Source organism: Rhinolophus sinicus, chromosome 1, assembly GCF_057876585.1.
Source record: "Rhinolophus sinicus isolate RSI-liver-muscle chromosome 1, RSI-T2T, whole genome shotgun sequence".
In the NCBI taxonomy this organism is placed as follows: domain Eukaryota; kingdom Metazoa; phylum Chordata; class Mammalia; order Chiroptera; family Rhinolophidae; genus Rhinolophus; species Rhinolophus sinicus.
In genome coordinates, this window is record NC_142501.1 from 84952905 (window position 1) to 84975531 (window position 22627).

Genomic DNA, 22627 nt, shown 5'->3' on the forward strand with positions numbered 1-22627 from the left:
TTAAGTTTTAAGAAACTTGAACTTTCCTTTGTAGTACACTTTTATGCATATATGAAAACACGGAACAAAAAATGGAACTAGAATAACAGTCTCAGCAATGCAAGAATACTTCCTTATAGTAACAGCTGGTAAATTACCAATGTACATTACCATGTAGTTCACATTATTTCACTAATTGAAACTTATTACAAGTAACATGATTTTTTAATCTAATCCTAAAATAATTGGTTGATTAAAACAAAATCCTAAGAAGTTCCAGTGAAAGTTAAAAAACTCATGAGGGTTAAAGTCATAAAAAATGTAAAATGTCCAGGAAATCAGTAAAAGCCAGAGCTAGAAAAAAATTGGGAGGACTTGTATCACTAGAAGTCATCCCAACTGGTGGACGCTTAATTATAACAGCAAAGAAGATACTCAATTGCCATTTGAGGAAGAAAATTCTGAAAGCTTGATATAATTACATGCATTACACATGGTTGAAAAAATCTGTTTTATTTACAGTGTTGAAATCTATTATGAAGAATCAATCTGTTGATGTATTACCTGCTATTTCAGGTAATAAAATATTACTTATTTTACTAGAAAATAATTAGTGCCTCTACCTGTGAATATGCTGTAGTGGTAATTGCTGCTAAATTTTGGTGTAGTGTGACATTTGTCCAGAGTTATTTCTCCCATAAAGTAGGAATAACAATGGCACCTAGAGGGGGTTTTTGTGAGGATAAAAGTAATAATGTATATAGACAGCTTCTTTGCAAAACATCTTTCAAGTATTATTGTTAGTCACAAGTTTTAGTTCAGTGAAAAGCATCTCTGCTTTCTGAATAAAATCAATTTGAAAAATAAATGAAATTATACAAATTTTGGCCATAACGAGGTAAAATTTTAAGAACTCTATAAATTAGAACTTTGTATAAAGTAGATCCACATGTGAAGAAAGTTATTTGTGTATATACAGTATTGCTAAATGTGGTTCGTGTTAGTCCATACACAAGGATATATAGTTAAGGAAGCATAGTTATAAAATAACAGGCAATGGCAAGATGTTGAGATAGGAAATAAATGTGACTACACTAGCTAATGACAAAGTGCAGCTACCAGAGAAAAAGTCACAGGTGAACCCCAGGTGGATTTCAGGAGGTCAGCTGATGAAAAGAAGAAAGACAAGTAGAAGTCCATTCTCATTAGTTAGCCCAGAGGCTGAGATAAGTTCAAGTAGCAGAAAACTTGTTGCTTGGGGGTCAGGAAGTACCTCGAATGCCATTTAACCTAAAATTGAAGCACAGACTAAAAAATCAGAACAACCTACTTCAATGGTAACTGAAGAAAAAAGTGATCTAGCTTAGGAGGTAGGGGAGAGGTCACAAAAAATGTGATAAGCAATAGAAATAGGGTGGAAGTAGGGCTAGAAACATTTCCACCACCTTCTTCCAAGAAAGTGGTCAAAAGATACAAACTTTTGGTCGTAACATAAATAAATATTGGGGATATACTGTACAACATGATGACTATAGTTAAAACATTTTTTTAAAAAAAATTTATATGTATATGAGATGATGGATGTTAACTAAATTTATTGTCGTAATCCTTTTGCAATATGTATAAGTCAATTCATTATGCTGTACACTTTAAACTTATACAGTTGCTGTATGTCAATTATATTTCAACAAAACAGAAAGAAAAAAAATGTTGAAAGCTGAATTAATACATACAATTTCCTTTAAGGCCACTTATGTAGGGCTTACATTGTATCAGGTATTATTTTAAGGGATTTTATGATTGCTATCATATTTATAGGCAATTATTAGTGTACAGAATCAAGGCAGACTGTACCTGAGTTTAGATGTCAAGCTCTGGCTCTTATTTGCTATGTGACTATGAGCACATAACTTAACTTGTCTTTGCCTGAGTGGCTTCATCTGCATTATCAAGAGCATCTACCTCATAAGAACACTTACAAGAATTAAATAAGTTAATGCATATAAAGCATTAAGAACAGTGCCTAGTAACAGTAATTGCTAACCAAGTGTTATTATTCAGTCTTTGACAATTTTTATTTATTTTTAATTTAAAAACATTCCTTACTAGATTTCTAAAGCTTCAATTCAAAGAAAATATGCTGCATGTTGACATAATATTTAACTTTCCATTATTTTATAGAAGTTACATAGTTTTTTCTACTATATATAAGTATAAAACTACTCTTATAATATGTGCCACTCAGAATGAGCCACAGATTTATAAATTCATAAAATTATTGAAGAAAAAAGGAACATTTTTCTGTTACATCCTTTCTATTGTAATCTTTGCTAAATTTTCATTTCTCTCTTTCCTTCTCATTCAAGTGTGGCTTTCTTAGCTGAAATTATGATGTTTATTTGCATAATAACAAGGATAGAAAGCTCATGAATGAAAGAGTAAGAGAAAAATAGCGGTTTAACATCCTCAGAATGGTTCGGAGCTCTAATAAACTCTCTCTCTCTTCTCCCAATGTGTACTTTGAAGTAGAAAGAAAGAAATTGCCAAGATGATAGTTGCCTAAAAACATACTCACAAGTAGACATGGAAAAGAAAGAACACATTATTACAAATGCCAGACTTAATGAAAACATCACAGAAACTAGATATCTCTTATTTAAGGATATGAGAAGTTCAAAAAATTAGTCAGATTACACTTAAACACACAGGAAGCAGGAATTAGAGTAAGATAATTTTCCTTCCTTAAAACAGTAGCTTTAGGGGTGGCCGATGGCTCAGTTGGTCAGAGAATGAGCTCTCAACAATAAGGTTGCCGGTTCAATTCCCATCCTGGGATGGTGGGCTGTGCCCCCTGCAACTAAAGATTGAAAACAACGATTGGACTTGGAGCTGAGCTGCGCCCTCCACAACTAGATTGAAGGACAACGACTTGGAGCTGCTGGGCCCTGGAGAAACACACTGTTCCCCAATATTCCCCAATTAAAAAAAAAAAAAAAAAAAAAAAAAAAAAAAAAAAAAAAAAACAGCTTTAGGATGAATTCATGAAAATAAAATGGAGCTTCTTAACATTTCAGTTTATTGAAACATAATATTCAGTTTTTCTTATTGCATCTCTTTTAACTTCCCCAATGATGGTTTAAATAGTCATTGACAAATCTTGTTGGCATCACCATCAGCTCACTCCCAGTGAAACCATAACATGAAAGTAGAGAGGTCAATAGGGGCTCAGGCCCAGTAACCTATCAGTGGAGATGGATCCCATTGGTCCACGGTTTGACATACTTAGCTCAAGCCTTATCCTCCACTGTCTCAGAGTTAATCTTTCACTCTAGCCAGTTTCTTTTTTTCTTTGTCTGCTTCTTATTTTTCTGCATTACCTTTCTTTTAGCACAGCAAACCCCCTTTTCTTCTCTTGTTTTCAATATTCTGCTAATCCTCTAAGACCCTTTTCCCCATATTTTCTCAAAACACTAACTGGTAACATGATGTAAAATGATGTCTGATGTTTCACGTACTCTGTGTCCATAACATTACTACTTATAGCATAGTGTGTTTATATTGTTAGACATTTCAATAAATTGACTGTATAACCTTTTATGTGCTATTATTTTAATTAACTGTTCCATGGAGAATCTTAAGAAAAAGATCTATGCTTCCTTTTCAAATTCTAGTGTATTTTCTCCTACTGGATACGTTTTTATTTTCTCGTTTTGGCTGTCAGAAAGTTGGTAACTAAATCTTGTGTTCCTTATATGAACTCTGTAACATATTATGACCAGTTTATTTTACTTTACATTATTCCCTTAAAAATATATCTATATCTATATCTATATCTATATCTATATCTATATCTATATCTATATCTATATCTATATCTATATCTATATCTATCTATATGTCTCTCTATATATATTTCATATTTTAATATATAGCAGCCAGATGATTTATTTTAATATTTAGATTTTACTATGTATTGCCTATTCTTACTATGTAACTCCTCAATTATTTTTATAATAGCTAGATGATATAAATGGACATAAGAGTTTTTATATTTACATTCCCAACCTTAAGAATGTATTTCTATGGTAGTTATCATAAGAGGCCATAAAATTCTCTGCCTATATAGGTAACTCATCACTAGGCAATCCTCTATATTATCTGAGAATTCTAGCTTGTTACGTTGTATTTCTAACGTTGAACAAAAAAATCTACATCCCTGAAGTTCCACTCAATTGTCAATAGGACAATTCTGTCATCTTGTAGTTGAAGGAAATAAATTCAATTTCTCCTCTCTAATATGCCCCTTCAAGTATTATATTTCACCATAACCTTTTTGCATTCAATTTAGACATCTACCTCTCTGTCAACTGTGCCTATAAGTTCCAGATTTTTTACCCTTATGATGATCATTCTTTGAATGTCATTCTTAAAATTTTTTGCCCAGGACCAGACTCAATACCTCACTCACGAGTGGCCGACCAGAGTAGAATATAGACACAGTGGGACTTTTAGTATTTAATTGGATATCAAAATCTGGCTTATTAACACTAAATGTTCAACAATACCTTGCGGGGAAACCACACACTCATCCCCCAGGTAGAGATTTGGACTAGATAAATTTTACAGGGATTCCAATGACATACATAAACAGACATTGCAATTGCTCTTATAGAAGGTGGCTTTAGCAGGGCTTAACCCTATTTGATTGGGTTGGTCATTCTCCATTTATAACACACACTCTCCCAACTACAGTTACTATATATTCATTCTTTACCATTTTTGACCCTCCTCTATGACCTGGGAGGCTGACTTCCAGAGATTGCATCACTCAGATGTCCTTGTCTTTTGGCCTCTAGTTAGGTTCAACCATAGGAGACACTGGCAGGAAATTAGAAGGTAGGACTACAGCCTCCCACCCCTCTCAAGGCTCTGGGAGTCCCTGGATCCTTTAGACCTTGTGGGCTTGAATGCTTCACAAATGCTTTTTTGGTTCCCATATCCCTTTGTAAATAAATAGTCCATTTGGTAAAGTCTCTACTGAGAAATATTTTCGAGAATGCCATGTTTTTTCTGCTAGATTCCTGACTGGTAGACTGGATGTATTACATTATACTAAATAGAGGTAAATGACAATCACAAGAAAAACAGATACAGATAAGGATACAGCATGCATAATCCTAAATACAGAGCAAGAAATATATATATATATATATATATATATATATATATATATACACACACATACATATATGTATATACATATATACACACACAAATATACATATATATGTGTGTGTATACATATGTGTGTGTGTGTATATATATATATATATATATGTATTTGTGTATATATATATATATATATTTTTTTTTTTTTTTTTGAAGATAGATAAAATATAATTATCCCTGTTTCTGTTGGTGCTAATCTTTGGACTTTTGCAAAGTTATTTACTCCTCTTAGAATATGAATAAAAGAAAACAAATGAAACAAAGAAATGAAATAAAACGATCAGTCCATTTTGTGTTTTGCTTCACTATTGAAGTACAATCTAATTGGGAAGACAAAGACTTATTCATGAAACATGAAAGAAGATTAAGATATAAAGTATTTTTAAGGAGCAAATACTAAAGATAAACGAGGTATATGTAGAAAATTTGCTGACTTTTTTTTTTAGGTCTTAATGAATATGATGCTTTCCTTCCCATCACGAACTAAGAAGATAACTTAATAAACACTTATGAGCTTATTAATTTCCTTGTAGTACTCTTGGCATTACCTAAGTTTTGTTTTGATGAGTCTGATCATGTTACAACTCAAAAATTAAAAAAGAAAAAACCTTACGTGAAGGTTCTTTAGGTTCTTAAAGTCCCCATCTTTGATTTCGGCTATTTTGTTGTTTTGCAGGTCCAGCAGTGTAGTGTCAGGTGGAAGATCTTTTGGCACGTTGTCCAGACCTAGCATGAGAGTAAAAACAATGTGCAGTCAGGAAAAAGGGACACATGACTGGGACAGAATCACAAAAGATGTGTTTACAAATAAATCTATTGCAATGATGTTTTTAAGAGTACCATATTTTTCTTCTAGGAATTACATCACTTGTAGTTTAAAATATCTGTTTTATCTTTTCCAACCAAGTCAAAGAATTTTTAAAGTAATAAACACAGTATTCTCTCTATGTAATTACTCTTTTGCATAAAAAGGACATTTATAATTTGTACAGGTGTGACTCAGATCATCAGTACACAGTATGTTTTACTTTGTTGTTGTTTTAGAAAGATATTCCTTTGATAAGTATTAAGTGAGAGTGACTTGTAAATCTTCACCTTTCCACATAAATATTCTGTTGGTAGAGAAGAATTTTAGCCAAATCATCATTCGAGATCTTTTTGGTAAATCTCACACTGTCACAGATCTACATTTAAAATTAAAATTATATGAACATGCAACCAAGTTCTTGTGTCAACAATTTGAAAATTTATCACTTTTGAGAGAACAGTTCTTCCAATTTTAATTGGAATGGCAAAATATAAATTTTAGTTGATATTTTATGACCAATAGTTATGTGGCTAATCAGAATAATATAAACTGAATTCTTAGTATCACTTCTCTTAAATTTATTATATAAAGCATTATTTTTGGACCTTAAATTTGGTTGAAGGAATTGAATTATTGTTTTTAGTTTATAAATGTAAACACATTGAATAACCAAATGATCTATGGTATTACAAAGCATTTTAGTGGTCATTCAACTAGATATATAAGGATGAACTGTTTTTATTCAAAAGGTATGACATTTTGAATAAATCATCATTAAGAATGTTAATGAAGAAAAATATTAAATGATATAGCCATTTGCCTTTCTCTCTTCCATTGGCTTTATTTCATATTGATGTAGGATGGTAAGCAAAAAATTGATATTCTATGAACTGAAATTCATATGATTATTTATGTATTTTGCAATTGCATAACATAAATCAGAAATGTTTTTCAACCTCTCCATCATATCTAGAACTTGAAGTACTGAAGATCAGTCTTTCATTCGTTTAACAAAGCTTTATTGAATACCTCCTAGACACCACCGATTTATTAGGTCTTGGGGATATGGCAGAAACAAGACAGAAATTGCCCACATCTTCATGGAAAACATGATTCAATCTGTAGTTTTCAATTAAACTACAGATTAATTGAAAATAAAGTTTAAAAAGAAAGTTGGAACAGGGTCTATAACCAGTGCTATGTGGGGAAGATATCTCTCCAATTTTGAATCTTATGTAAGGGCATACTGTTAAATTGTCATGGTAGCCATATTCTACCTTCATATCTTCCTTGAAAATTACAGAAAAATGTATCTGAAATCACCTACCTTCTAACGTTTTCCAAATAAAATTTTGTTCACATTATCACTGCTCTGTTGATAGTGGAAAAAATGTCTAGTTCTCAATGCAGTGCTCAACTATCATTGCAATTGAATATCAAAAGGCAGCTGATCCTAATAATGCACAACTATATCCCAAGAACTCACTATAGAAACAGCTCACAGAGAAATAGAAGTGAAGTGTTTTCAGTGACAAACAGCATACCACCAAAACAGCTGCCTTGTAGAAGGATATTCAACTACACTATTTTGTTGTGATTAATGCCGTTTTCAGAAATGTCAGTTTGTTAATGTAATGCAATTAGGAGTCCTAGATTTCTGCCAAATCTTTGATAATCAGTGTTTACCAACCAAGAAAAGGCACATTTCCTTTCATGTGGAAAAGCTCCCACCTACATTTCATCATTACTTCATGGGCTTCTTTGTCACAGTCTTAATTTCCACTTATGCTTACTTTTATACATTGTTGAACATAAATTCTAGTGGCCTCTTAATATTTGTTCATTGCCAAAGTGCAGTTAAATTTCAGATGTGAAGCAAAAAAAAAATACCTGGATGGCTGACAATTTTGATTATGTTGTCATCCTAGAATTGTATAATATAACATAAGGAACTGCTTAGAGTGAATTATACACTTTTTTCCTGAAGATTTAGCATTAAAAAAAAAATCTTCAGGCTTATAATTTTAGCAGTTTAGTTTTTAGAAAGCCACTTTAATGAACAAAATCATAACCCTACAATCTTCTCTGAATTACTAGTAAATTCATATCCACTTGGGGGTATTCACATATCAGTATTTTATTATTAACACTTTATGTAACTTTACAGTTTATAAAAAAATAAAAATTAAATGTTACCTTATTTACCTCTCAGCAATCCAGGGAGATAACTAAGGTGGTATTATCATTTCATTTTTCCAAATGGTTTTTGAAAAGTTTTAATGATATGAACAAACTCACGCAGCTAGGAGTGACAAAATGCAGACTAGAAGACAATTCTCCTGGCTTCCAACAGGATTTTTTTTTTCTGTCTTAACTATGTGTATTCCCAAAAAGAATTGTTCTGACAGCAGACCCAATAACACGCTGTACATTTAAGGGCTAGACAGAGCAGTGAGGTGTTAACTAATTTGCTCAACAACTATAGGAAGAGTATAAAGGGGAAATGATCCCAGATATGCTTTCTAAGAATGTCACAAAAGGATGGACCATTAAGTGTCAGCTAGTCTGTGGTTCCCAAAGGCTGATCAGGCAGACTCTGTGATGAGGTTCTTATCAGTCTATACCAAAATCAGAAAAAAATGAGGGCTATCTGGTTAATATTAATATGAATTATAACATACACAATACGCACGTACACACAATGCCTCCATTTTAAATAAATCTTATTTTAAAAATGATTCTGATAGCAGATGGCAGGCGGTTGTTATTTCATTGGATTTGGTTTTGACCTTAATAAGAAATTAACTTGTTCAACATTCAAATAACTTTAATTGTCCCAGAAATCAGGGAACTTCTAAGTTAGTCCAATACTCTCTTTTCACAGGTAAAGAAACAGAAACCCAATGAAATTCCATGGATTATCCAAAGTGCCTCATAGCTGAACTAGACCAAGACCAAGATGGCATGAGTCCTCACTCTAGAACTACCTGATGTGCCAATTATGCGTATATATACTGTGCATGTTTTTAAAAGATGCTAATCTACAGTGTGTCTTGAACATACTGTGCTTATTCCTAGCTACTCATTTTTGATCCTATAATTTATGTCTTATGGAAGACTCCACTCACTCATTTCCTTCTACTTCCATTCTAACGATCCTTTAAAACACACTCATTATTCCCTGTACTCTATAGTCATCCTAACCACCCCAGATAACGACGATCCCCACCCTCCAAACTCCTTATGCATAAGCTTCTGATGTATTGTCCTGAATTTTAGATTTATTTCTTGTAAGTTCTGGGTAAGCAGGGGCAAATGACTATTTTTCTTCAGAGCTTTGATCATACTGCTTTACACACAGGAGATAGCTTTTTGATTGATTAGTTTTAAAACCATAGTCTGCTCTGCTGTCCCATGGTGAATAGTTCACGTCATGTCTTCAAGATCTTTTCTCTGGTTACAATGATCTCTTCACATCCTGCTTTTCTGAGGGTTCTTATTTTTCCTCAGAAGTATTAGGATATAATTGGCTATCATAATCATAATTTTCTTTCTGATTCTTGGTTGTCCAGAAACATTTTAGAAATGAATGCTACTATCAAACATATCATCCTCATTATCTGCACCTGAAAGTTACTTTCACTTTATGTGTCTTTGATATATTCATGAGGAAACTTTGTCACTTATATATCTAAAGAAAACTACCTTTTTAGTCCCACATGGTGACAGATCCAGTGGTTAACAGTTTCTTTGTATGACATATATTTCTCACAGGGAGGGATTGATTACAAAGCTTTGGAGGGAGATTTTCAATTATCAATCACTATTGTCAAAAACAAGCAAGCAAATAATGCATCCTGAATCTAATTAAGCCTCTAGATGTAACTCCCAATTTACAAGAAACAGAGAGGCCAAAGGAACATGTTATAGTCTACTAAAAAATGTATTCGACAAAATCCTAGTTTCTTCAACAAATAAATTGCATGGAAAAATGAAGAAATGCTGGTAAAACTCTAGTTTAAGAGAGACATAAGAGCTACTTAAATAATTGCACTGCATATACTTCACACAAATAAAATGTAAAATAAAACATTTATAGTATGTATGAGATGCTTGAAAATGTGTACATTGATGAGTATGAGATGACATTAAGAAATTATTTTTAATTTTAGGTGTGATCTGGATATTATGATTGTTGTATTTATGAGTTTTAATCTCTCAAAGACATATACTGATATGTTGTTGGATAAAATGATGTCTGGAATTTGCTTCCAAATATTATGGAAGGCGAAAGTGGGTGGGATATATAGGAAAATACTGGCATGAGCTGGTATCAGTTGAAACTTGGTGATGGGTACACAACTGTCTCTTATGTTGTAGATTTTGTGTTTTTAAAATTGTTTCCATAACATCTTTTTATACGATTGTTACTTGAAATTTAATTTTGGTTCACTTCTGGATCCTTAACATCATTGAGCAATATGCTTAAGCTCTCTATGGCTCAGTTTTTCTGCACCTTTGGCAGCATTTTTGTGAGAATTCAAGAAGTTATTTTACAAAAGCACCTCCTACTACAGTGCACAGCAGAGCCCCAATTATTTGTATCTATAATTATTATCAATGAGGATAACAATTATCTTGCTTATTATTAGTCTCTAAGTCTGTAACAAGTGATTGTTTTTGTTTTTTTTTTCTTTTTCTGCACAATATAATAATAATGCATATTATCCTGGAAGCTGAAATCTCTTTTGCAGGTGTATCACACACAGATTTTTCAACTAAAGCTCTTGATCTTGGGTGTTTTTTGTTGTTGTCTTTTGTTGGATTGTTTTTTGGGTTTTTTTGTTTTCTTTGTGTTTTTTCTGTTAATCATTTTGTGGTCTTGTTGGATTCATCATTGTTCCTAGGAAGGGCCTTTGGAGAGCTTATCTACCAAGCTCCATTTTGGGATGGTAACCCCTCCATTTAGTAACACATGTTGCCAACAAATAATTAGATCCCCTAAAAGCTGTACATGGTTAATTTAACCCTATTTCAATAGTAGCAAATCTGACACTCTTTTGCAAATCTATAAATATCAGTCTTTATTTATATTAGACTGATATTTTGTTTAAGAAATGTATATAAATCCAAGTGAGTGTGTAGATAATTTCATTTTTCAAACATAACATTAATCATATCTCTCACCTCAAATGCTCTGATTCAGTACAAACGTCTCAATCCCATCAAAAAATAGAGTCAAAATCCCCTCCTCTTGAATCTGGCATGACCTCATAATGTCTCTATGAAATAATGAAATGTGGGGGAAGTGACACAGCTTAATTTTTGAGGGTAGGTTAGAAAAGATTGTACAGCTGTAACCTAATTCTACTGGGATGCTTGCTCTGGGAGCAGCCAGAGGCAATGCAAGAAAGAAGTCTCTCTAGGCTGAGATCACCATGCTGGAGAGGCCACCTGAGGCACTCCAAGTGACAGAGCAGTAGAGCTCTCAGGTGACATCAGCACCAACTGCCAGTCTTGAGAATGAGCTGTCTTTCTGGGATGTCTAGCTTAGGCTAGCTTCCCCATGGCTATGGCCACAGCTCCACCTGACAGCAAATGAGTGAGAGACCCCAAGTGAGAACCACCTTTCTGAGCCCTTCTCAGATTTCCTATACCTCAAATCATGAGCAAAATAAAATTATGTTTTTAAGTTGACAAGTGTTGAGGTCATATTTATTCAGCAATGGTAATAGGAACAGAGTGGTTTCCTAAATTTAATTATTTTTCAATGAGCGTACTTTAATATCATCCTCAATTTTCCATGAAAACAGTTATTTCTAAGGCTAGTCTGAATTATTTATTCGTTCCCCCAAATTCTGCAAATGGAACTTTATCTTCTTAAAAATAGGGTGATGTATTAAAGTAAGTATAAAACTCTACTTAAGAGGTTAGCAGAAAATTATTTCTGAAATAAAAGATAATACAACTTGTACTTTTTCCCCCTAGTTGTCCCAGTGATGAATAGCATTGTTCTGCTAACCAGTGTCAACAATCTGGTAAACATCATTTGGACAAAGCCCAGCTGTCCTAAAACATCATGCTTTTTTATTTTTATTTTTTTCCTTCCCTGCAGCGGTCCAAACTCCAAGATATATTCTTATTGATTTGCAATAATATATTTTTATAATTCTATCTTCAATTCAATAGTTAGGATAATGCTGATATACTTCAGTTTGGGGCACATGACCAAAACAATCTGTAGAAGTCCCAGCCACATCAAAAAAACCTTTCTGATTTGTTTCCCTTTTCTCTCCTAGAAAAAGACAATTTGATTGTAATGGTGGTTGGATCAGGTTTGAGAAATAGAAGATTCCCCATTTAATTAAATCACCTTTACAAATAAACTTAAGACTCAAGGAAGGTTTAAGCTTCCTGGTTCTACGGTCATCCTCAAAGAGAATAAGAAAAGGTGAACCACAGCTCCATGAAACCTAATTCCCAGTCGGACGTATTCCCTCCTGTTTCCAGATTGATATAATCAAGAATATTGTAGAATTATGCACTCATCCATGCACTAAGCCATGCATATATTCTTTTGTCAAGAGTTTCTTTTCTTTGGAGAACCTATAGCGTGTAAGGCATTTTATTGAGTAGAGGGTCTACAAAGATAAATTATCATAATTGATATTTAAATAGGTAATTAAAACATATTGAATGATTATTATCATATATCATTGATTGTTACAGAATAATCAAGGCAAATATAGATTACAGTGAAAACAGAAGTAGACAAACTCAGAAGTTGCCTCAAAGCAATCTGCAATCTAAATCAAGAGTTAATTGAATCTTGAGTATTATAGTGTAGCTGTTACAGGGCTTCCTCCTTTTATTAAGACTAGATTGCAAATTGGTTTAATTCTTTTTTATCCCTATTTTTGAAGAAATTATACTCTTCTTACTACTCTTTTGAAGGAGAAAAGTTAAAATTAAAGAGTCTCCTGCATTTCCTCTTTTACCCAGGGAATTGAGATTCCGGCTAACCTATTCCCACCCAGTCCTCTGGAGCCAGGGATGATCTTACACAGGAGATTGCATGCATCCCAGCTGAAGTCTAACCAAATGCCTTGATCCCACACAGCTGCCTCTTTTTCCCTCCTGGGACTGGGAAGGAAACCAGGGATGTGTCAGTTCTCAGGTCAAAAAGACAGAAGCTTCTTTTGGCCTTCTCCGACTTCTCTCTTCCCCCTGCCCACCTTTAACCCTTTGAGTCAAGAGCCTTAGTTATCTGGGTCACTCCTGAGCATTAGTCTTGCTTCTTCTGAGATCTATGATACTCCATTCCTACCCAATATTAACTTAGGCAACCCACTGGGCATGCTCTGTGCACAGTATTTTTCTTATACTACATCTTAAAAATGTCTTTATGGTGCACCTAACTTCTAATGAGGGTTGCCCCACATCCCTGCTACTACAGAGCCAGGCACAAATGATGAAAACTACTGAGTGACCAGCATTCTCTCTACCCTTCTACAAAGCAGCCCTAATTTATTCTTCTAGGTTAACTTCGTGGAAGAAGGCTGAAAGTTCATTAGCTCATATACAAGGTTTGCTTCTAGAAAACCAGTTTCCCCAGACAAGAGACAAGCTGTACCACAGTCTGTCCCAATTGGTGACCACTAACATTTTTACCAGTTGAAGCAAAGCGATTGCAAAGAATGAAACTATGCAATTTAAAGGATTGTATATTTTTCCTGAGTTTTTTTTTTTAATTAAAATATCCTTTGCCATATGAGGTACATTTTAGGAACCAGTAGTCATTTGTACTGCATGACAAAATATAATATTCCATCTTCTGGTATCATCTCCACAGGGCTAAGTAAGTGGATGCGAATCATTTATGATTATAAAATAGCTGAGTGCTTCATCATTCTCTACTCCGAACCCATTTTGTTTTCCAAATGAATGGTGTTTGGAGAACACTGAATTGCTTAATAATTGTACAATTTTCTAAGTCTTGTCTATTTACATTTGGAGGTGATGTGGCCGTCTTTAGGGTGGGGTAGGGGGCAGGGAGAAGATGCTACTTTGTATCTAACCAGACCAGACATATACTTATTAGAGATTCTCAATTACAAAGAAAAATAAAAGAACTTAGCAGAAATAGCTTCTTGGTATTAGCCAACTTTGTCTGAAATAATAAACTGAATGTGACAGTAAATATGATAAATATTCCTAAAAACATTTTAAAAATATATGAGGATATATTCCCATTTATGAAATGAGGAAACAGATTTTGAAAGTTACAGGTATTAACTAGGAAAGTACGACTTAAGGTCAGAGGTGTTGAACTGCATAACTTAAGTTATTTCCATTATTAAACAATTTTAAAAGGTATTTTCAATTCTTTTGAAACTTGTTTATGAGAAATATATCAATAATTATTACTTTAATTTGGATGAATAATCATAAAACAATGTTTATGCTTATTTCATCCCTCAGGGCTTACCTGCCTTTTAGCAATAAGACGCAAGACAGTACCAAATAACGCTATTTGTTGACAATTGATCCAAAGGTGAGTGGTTGATCCGAAAAGCACACAAGTAAGAATAACTGTCTTCCCTCAAGATACACAGTACATAAAACAGAGCATCCAGTCACAGGATCAATATGAGGACATTTTTAAAAGATCTGACAAGAATGAGTTGCATTGTGAGTTTATTATTTTAAGGTATCCCACAGATTTCTGAATTTGCTATTCCTACATTTATTTTTATATTGTTACTTTTTATAATTGCTATAATTAGGAGTGAATTATTTTATGTCTTGAGAGGACAGATAAAGAAAGACGATGTGGGCCTCATAAAATTCTGGTTCAAATCATAAGCTAAATGGCAACAATTTTAGCCAAACTAATTTGGCCAGTACCTATGGAGAATTCATTACTTCCTTGGATAGATTAAGATGTGTGTTTACTTTCTCAATCCTTCCTGCTCTAGAAAAACATAATGTAATAAATACTATTCTGCTAAGTTAGAACTAGCAACTAAAACAGTGAATGTATCTTCCTGAAGGTCTCAAGTTTTCCCATGGAATCATTACTGAGTTCTAATTTCATGGTTTTTACTTCTTAGCTTTGAAAGAACTATTTAAAAAATTGATGTTGTTTAACTTTGTCAGAAATCTTAGTGGCAAAAAGTCAACTATTTTAATAAAAAAATGTTTGTTTATATTAAACATTGTTTAGATAATATGGTGACAAAGGATTTGGTCCTTTCATACTGGGGCTCCTCCCTGCTAATTAAAAGCTCTGGCAAGGACAATCCTTAAGAAAACATTAGCCTTTCATACAGATAAGCATTCACATTTCTTATCCCAACGAGCACTGCATTTTTTCTTTATTATAATAACACAAGCTTCATGTTCAGATCACTAGAGAATGTAAAGCTAAATGTAAAATAAACGGCATTGCCTTTACTATGAATGAGGTTGTCCATTTATTTTTCCTTGCGTTTTTTTCTAATTTTCTTTCCTCTTTACTCCATATAATCATCATCTAGAAAAAAAAATATTTTGAACCTCTACTATGAGTCAGGTACCTCACACATATAAAAAGATCTCTAAGACTGATTGTGATTTTTCTGCAGATAAAGATGTCAAGGCTCTGAAAAGCTTGCCAAAACCATAAAGTAAGCAGGAGTAAGTAGCTAAAATGTGGCCAGAGTACTTTCTTTATGGGCAAGTGGATTGCTCTTCCTTTTAAGGAATGCATTTTCTGTTTTAGAAATATCTGACCAAAATTTTTGATAGTATATTTAAATATGTATCTATGAATTGATAAAAACTAAAAGTAACTTGGATGAGCCCTTGCTCATTGGAACTCAGTTATCTTACTTAAACATGGTTCTCCAAAACAAATCATCACTGCAATTTTAGCTACTTCTTTTTTATATACGAGTCGGTAAGCCTATGTGTAATAAAAGAATGATGTACACTCTGGGCTCCTAGAAATAAGACCTCATAAAAAACATTCTCATCTAAAATCAACACAAAATAAACAAACAAACAAAAAAAAGTAAAAACAAGAACGACAAAACTATGAGACACCCAGGTCAATGAACTTGATGTTTCTTTCTTAACACTACACTTCTCTGTTTAGTTTTGAGCAATAGGCTAGGCTTCTTTATGATAGACAACTGGAAAACTGTCCAACGCTTTTTATCAGAGTCAAGCTTTATGGACCATTTATCATGCAAGCAAAGTAAAACCATATTCATGGAAAAATAAAACTTCAGTGAAGTGACTGGACAAGTCTTCTTTCCTTAAAAACATCAACCTTTCATTGTGGCTAATATGTGGTGGGTGTAATCATGAAATCTTGTTCAGAGGCAAAGTGAGATTTAACTTGTATCACATTTCATGGAAACTCAGCCATTTAAGTACCTTCAGAAAAAGTTTACCACTAGTACATCCATCAAATGGTGATTCCTTTGTTAAGATATTTTCAACCTCATTGTTTTCTGCCTAAACCAATAATTCAGGTAACCTTTAGATGCTTATAAAAGTTCTATTGAATTTGATGGCATTCTAATCTCTCCCGTAGCAAATACACCATTCAAAAAAAAATAATAATAATAATCACCACCACCAGTACAATATCACTCACAAAATCAGGGACCATATCAGTCTTTCTCATCCCTTTGCCCCCAGGGCCTAGAACAGATCTGACCCATTGTAGTTTCTCAATATATTTGCTGAATGAGTGAATGAATGAATGAATGAATGAATGAATCTATGGGAATTATCCTATTGTCTTTTTATAGCCTTTCCATACACTTATTTGGGTTTCAAATGTCTATTCAATATGTCAGTATTGACGAAGCTATCCCAAAGTGTGTGTTTTTCTGATGTTATTCTTTAACAAGTTTTATGTTTTCCCGAGTCCCTGTATATAGTTTATTCCAACTGTACAAATTAGTGGCAATTTTTTCCTGCAAAATCCTATTAGAAAGCATGTTTTGAAAAAATATAGGGCTTCTGAAAAAGTGCCCCACTATGCTATGGGGTTTCTTCCACAAGGAAATGCACTATGGTAGAATCATTCTGAGGATTTTTTTCTTTTTTCTTTCCAATAAGAAAACGTACCAAAAGAAAAGAGGACCATGAATCAGCTGACATGTAAACTAAATTCATTCCCTTCTGTCCCATCTTCTGGGACTCAGATTTATCTTCTGAGTATATTGCTCTTGGAAATTCCAGGCCAAATTTTTCTTGAAAGATGATAAGTCAAACTGTATTTACAGTATTAGGCTAAATATATATGCTCTGTGATTATATTTGATATTTATCCCATGCTTTAGTTATAAAGATTTACTCTGAAACTTTCTAAAGAATATAAACAACTCGATTACAAAATACCAACAGTAAAAGCAAGACTAAGCCCCAGAGATTAAGGAAGTATTTTGGTACTGGAAAGATAATTTTTTGTTCTCAAAGTTTACTTGTTTTGCTTCTGATAACTCTGCATACTTTATAATTTAGTAATGTTCAAACTCTTATCTGGGCTAAGCCAAAAGTAGAGAGATTGCCCAGGTTTTCTTAATATCTAAGATTTCATGAAAACAAATCATCAAATTAAAATAAACCATCACTCTGGAATCACAGCACATAAGACATTGTCTTGTCCACAATTTTATTTTATAGAATGGGGACCATGAGACCCAAAAAGACTTTTTTTTTTTTAAGTGACTTATCCCAGATTGCAAACTGATGGAGCCGTGACTTTAAAAAGAAAGAAAAAATGTCTCCTAACCACGAAGCTACTTCTTTTTATTCTCCTTTGCTTCCTTTACTCCACATTAGGTGGCACTGTCCCTCACATTTGGAATTGCAGAGATTTAACCTGGAAATGCTGAACTCTCAGGGAAGCCATTGCCAGGAATGAAACAAAGAAAGTAGGTAAAAAGAGCCTGCACCCCACTCACCCAAATCAGAACACTGGACAACTCGAAGATGGCATTGACAGCGGAAGGGACACACTGGTCCCATAGGCTGTAATTCGTCGTGAAAAATAGGAAAGTGCTCTTCCGGGCTTATCCCAGAAGCCTCATCTTCTAGCATAAAGTCAAATAAGCCTTTCTGTTGAAACGGTCCAGCCCAGGACACTTGAGCAAGCAGGAGGAAGATGATCGTTCCTTTCATGACTTATCTCATGTATTGTCACAACCAAGGAACCTAGGAAACAAACAAAAGGTTTTGTAACACCCCACAGTAGAGTGAGCATAGAGAAAAGTATATAAAAAAATATTTTATTTATTGTTAGGAAGCAGAACATTAGAAATGTAACTAAAAGGCAATATGGTACATTGTCGACTAATCTGCACGATTAATGATGAAGAAAAATTTGAAAATTATTTAAATCTGCTTGTTTTGAATTTTGGGTCTGAATTAAGATAACATTCTGTATATTCACATTATTTGCAAAATTGTTATGGATAAATCTTGTTGAAATTTTCAATGCTTACTCAACACAAGCCATGCCACAGTCAAATGAAGTTTTTTGTCCATACACATGAGAGATATCCAAGTCCTGCTTCAGAAATACGTGTGAAGCTAACCTCATCTGTCCATCCTACTGCATTTATCTTGGCCCAGGCCCTTCTCATGGTAAGAGTTTCCAACTGGTCTCTGACTTGAATATTCTCTCTATGCCAGGCCACCTTCCAGTCTGCTGCCCAAGTCACCTTCTAAAAATTAAACTTCATTGTATTAATCCTCTACTGCAAACCCTTGTTTGACTTCCATGACTTGCCAATTAGGTCCACATCTCCTACAGTGCATGTAAGACCATTCATAATTTGGTACCAGCTGATACTCTAGCCACAGTTCTCTCCAGTTTCTCTCCACTCCCAGTTCCCACCTCAACCCGACACTCAAAGCTAATTACCATTTAAAATACCAACCTTGTGAGAGTGTTGCAAAGATTAAATGAGATAATGCGCTTCCTCCGTGTACTGCCTGGGTTATCCAGGCAGGATGCTGCTTTCTCCCTCTTCTGGACTCACAAAGCACGTTGCTCTTACCTCTTTTAAAGAACTTATCACATTATATTGTAATTTGTTTTGCGTGCTTGGTCTGCCCCCCCACCCACCTCCACTAGAAGATGTACTCCTTCAGGGCGTGTCTTATTATTCTTTGTTTTGTACCCGGGCCTTGCACAATATTTTGCACATAAGTGACTCAACTGACCATCAATTTATTAGCTCAAGTTATTCAATATGTTCTTAGCAACCAGTCTGATTTTTCAAACACAAAATTATCGTTTTTCAATATCAAATTTCTAGCATAAGAAAGATGTTGAATTGAAAACCTCAACTTGGTAAAAAAAAGATTCAATTTTTAAAATAATTCTATTGGCTAGTTTCCCAAACTGATCATTTTTAATACACCAATAAACACATATGGAAAATCCTAACTGATTTTTATATGACATGTATTATTTGGTTTTATGTATAGGACTATTATGAAAAACAACAAAAAAGTAGTTTCCATAAGTCCATGCAATATCCATTCATTCAATAAGCACTTATAGATACATACATCTGTTGTTGAGCTGATTGTTTAGTTTGCTGAAGTGAACTAAAGAAAACTGACTAATTAAATCTTAATAAATCTCAATAACCAAATGTAGTTGATCATGTAGAAAGCAAGCTATTTTTGAGTTGATATATTTTAAAACTCCATTCATACTGTTCTAAGTATTCCAAAAACATATTGTAGATATTATCTTTAGTCTCATCATCTCCACTTTGAATTGTACAACTATAAGAACCCAAATTAAAACTGCACATTCATAACTAGAATTAAAAAACTATTTGGCATCACTATCTAACTGCACATATGTAGGGGAAAAGAAATCTGTATGCCCTAACCCTAAGGTGTCGTCTGGAAATTTTTGCCTAGATCCACTAGAGAGGAAACAAATATTTTTCAATTTCTTATACTTTTGTTCTTAGTTTATATTTCTTACTGAAGTATGTCAAAGGCAGTACATATACTCTATGATCTTGTGGCTTTCCATTTAAAAATACTATGAAGGTTATTGTTCACACTGCCCCTTTAAGTTCAGTATCAGCTTTTCCCTAGGAGCCTATTCCCACTCAGTTACTACATGACTTTTTCACCGAGACCCTATTGTCTTGGCTGTGTTCCCTTGAACTGGATTTAAGGGAGGGGTTTTCTGTCTGTTTCACATTAAAATGCATAGTTTATGGTTTACCACAAGTTTGCTAGCCTTGCATATTTAATGTCTCACAATTTTAGAAGAAAAAAAATGAAGCAAAGTAATTGCAGATTTAATAAATTGCAGCTAGAATTAATACAGATGTCACTTTTTGATCTTTCCTCCAGAGCAGAAAGTGCCTGGTTGTTTCACTAACCCACAAAAGAAAATGTTGAGCATTAGCTCAAGGGAGTATTATCGTTTGTATTTGTTTACTCTTGTTAAAATGGTGCAAATTCTCTACACAGAATTCTCTTTGGTTGAGGCTGAATGCAAACAGGCAACTTATAGCTGCCATTAGTTCTATGCATGTGTGTGTGTGTGTGTGTGTGTGTGTGTGTGTGTGTGTGTGTGTGTGTGTGCATTTTAACTCTGAGTGTCCTGGGGAATAATAACATGTCCAGGAACTTTATACAAATCCCTCCACGAATAACTTCTTTTAAATTAGTGTCATGATGCTTGAAGACTCAGCATCTTCAATGTGGACAGTAGATACTAATGATTTCTTTAATCATTCCCTTCCTTCTTTAAGAAATCAGAAAAAAAAAATAACAGAAAACAGCAGTTGCCCACATAGAAACCAGGACACAATTATTGAGATGATACACTTTTAAAATTTCATTAAACTGTTTTAAGCACTCTCAAAACGTATGACTGTTTTCCTAAATGCTAATTGCTAAGAATAATGTGAGTTCACTAAAGCTCCTTGTCATCATTTATGTGTTTTAACAAAAATAACAATCTCTGGTTCCTTAAATTACTCAGCCCATTAAATTAACTATATCACTCAGATCAACATTACATGATGTCATTTATGCCTTTGGAGTGACTTTCAAAGTCAAAATTTAACCCTCAGGAGCTAAGTGAAGCTATAAATGCAGAGCAAAATTAAAATCCCCCAGCACTAAGCAAATTAAAAACCTCAATAATAATAGAAATAATTTTAAAAGAAACAATAAAAACACATATATGCATAAATAAAGACACTATAGGAGGCATTTGGTTCTTTTTCTGGTCAAAACAACAATTGGAAGAAAAAAACCACAGGTATTTGCATCACCAGGAGGCCACTTAACCAGTGGTCATCATTTTACCCTGTCTTGAAATTAGAAAGAAAAATAACCTATACCTTCATTTCATAATGAATGTATCTTATAATCAAATTTTATTTGCATTGAAAATATTGGTAGGGTCTCTTCTTTACATTTAAGGAATTATGGAGTTGTCAGATTATTTTAGTTAGGTCTTTAATAATCAGCATAAATGTTTTCAGTGTTTATTTTCACCTCTCTGGTGACAATTTCTGTTATTTTCTAGGTTGTAGAAATGTATATCAGACTTTGACAACTAATGACCAGAGTTCACTTCTCTGGATTTTAAAAATTCTTAAAATATACAAGAATTCAGGAGGAAAATATATCCTTAATTATATAATCCAACTACAAACAGCATACTAGTCTAGAATACTTTTCTATAATAAATACTTTCTAAAAAGCTAAACATTTCATTAGTACGAATACAAAATACATCAACATAGATAGTCCTGGTGTTTTGGTTACAGATTTTTTAATAAATACCTTTTCTTGCAAGAACAGAGAGAAAGAACTAAAACAATGCATTTAACCATTTTACAAAATATTTAACTTCTGTTGTCAAGCAATACTTTTTTTTTTTTAATGCTGCATAAACGTTACTAAAAGTTTAGCACAATTATTATTTTTTTCTTTTCTTTTTCTCATCAAATAATTCCTTTTTCTTAACTTGATCAACGCTTTATTAGTCTGTAGCAGAGTTCAGGACAATTATTGAAAACCATACCTTTTAATCCGGGAATTGCCACAGGAGCCCTCAAAGCTGAGATGTAATTACACTAAATATTCCGCTCAAGCAAAAGAGTTTGCAGGTGTGGAAAGGAGGAGGGGGTAGGTGCTGCTCTATGCCTGTCACTAGGTTAAAAACCTCCTGCTTCTACTCCATAGCACAGTTAAAAAATAAGGTTTCCCTCAATGAACGCTACCCGGCTGACACCCACATTAGATCATATGGTAATGATATGTCTCTTGTATTGTAGCCAGAAACTTTATCGGCCTTTTTTTCTCCCCAATTGCTTTACTTCTTTTACATCTGCTTAAGATTCTAAACTGCTTATGTAGGCTAGCTGTAGCAAGTTGACTTGAAATTTGTTTTGTTGTGTCGATTCATTTCCCTAAAACATTGTTAACTAAAGGCTTTGCTTCCCCACCCCCAACCCCACTCCATTACCCAGGCGTTCTAGTCTTGTTTATAAGGAACATTTATTATACTTCCGAAAGGACAGTTTTTCTTGCTTTCTGGATGTGTAAATCTTGCAA

At 33.7% G+C, this 22627-nt stretch overlaps 1 protein-coding gene across 2 annotated transcripts in view; it reads right to left on the reverse strand.

Annotated features, from left to right (window-relative positions):
- The window catches only part of DCN (decorin), a 38844-nt gene extending 16393 nt beyond the window's left edge, over positions 1 to 22451 (reverse strand). The window contains exons 1-3 of one of the 2 annotated variants that reach the window (XM_019742150.2): positions 22095 to 22451; positions 17980 to 18229; positions 5822 to 5934 (exon numbers count right to left, since the gene is read on the reverse strand). In XM_019742150.2, the coding sequence (XP_019597709.1) occupies positions 5822 to 5934; positions 17980 to 18196 (330 nt within the window). In that variant the 5' untranslated portion in view covers positions 18197 to 18229; positions 22095 to 22451. Of the gene's footprint in view, positions 1 to 5821; positions 5935 to 17979; positions 18230 to 18957; positions 19132 to 22094 lie in introns of those variants that run through there. The other variant, XM_019742151.2, reaches the window with a different exon arrangement.
- Between the last annotated feature and the right edge of the window lie 176 nt (positions 22452 to 22627).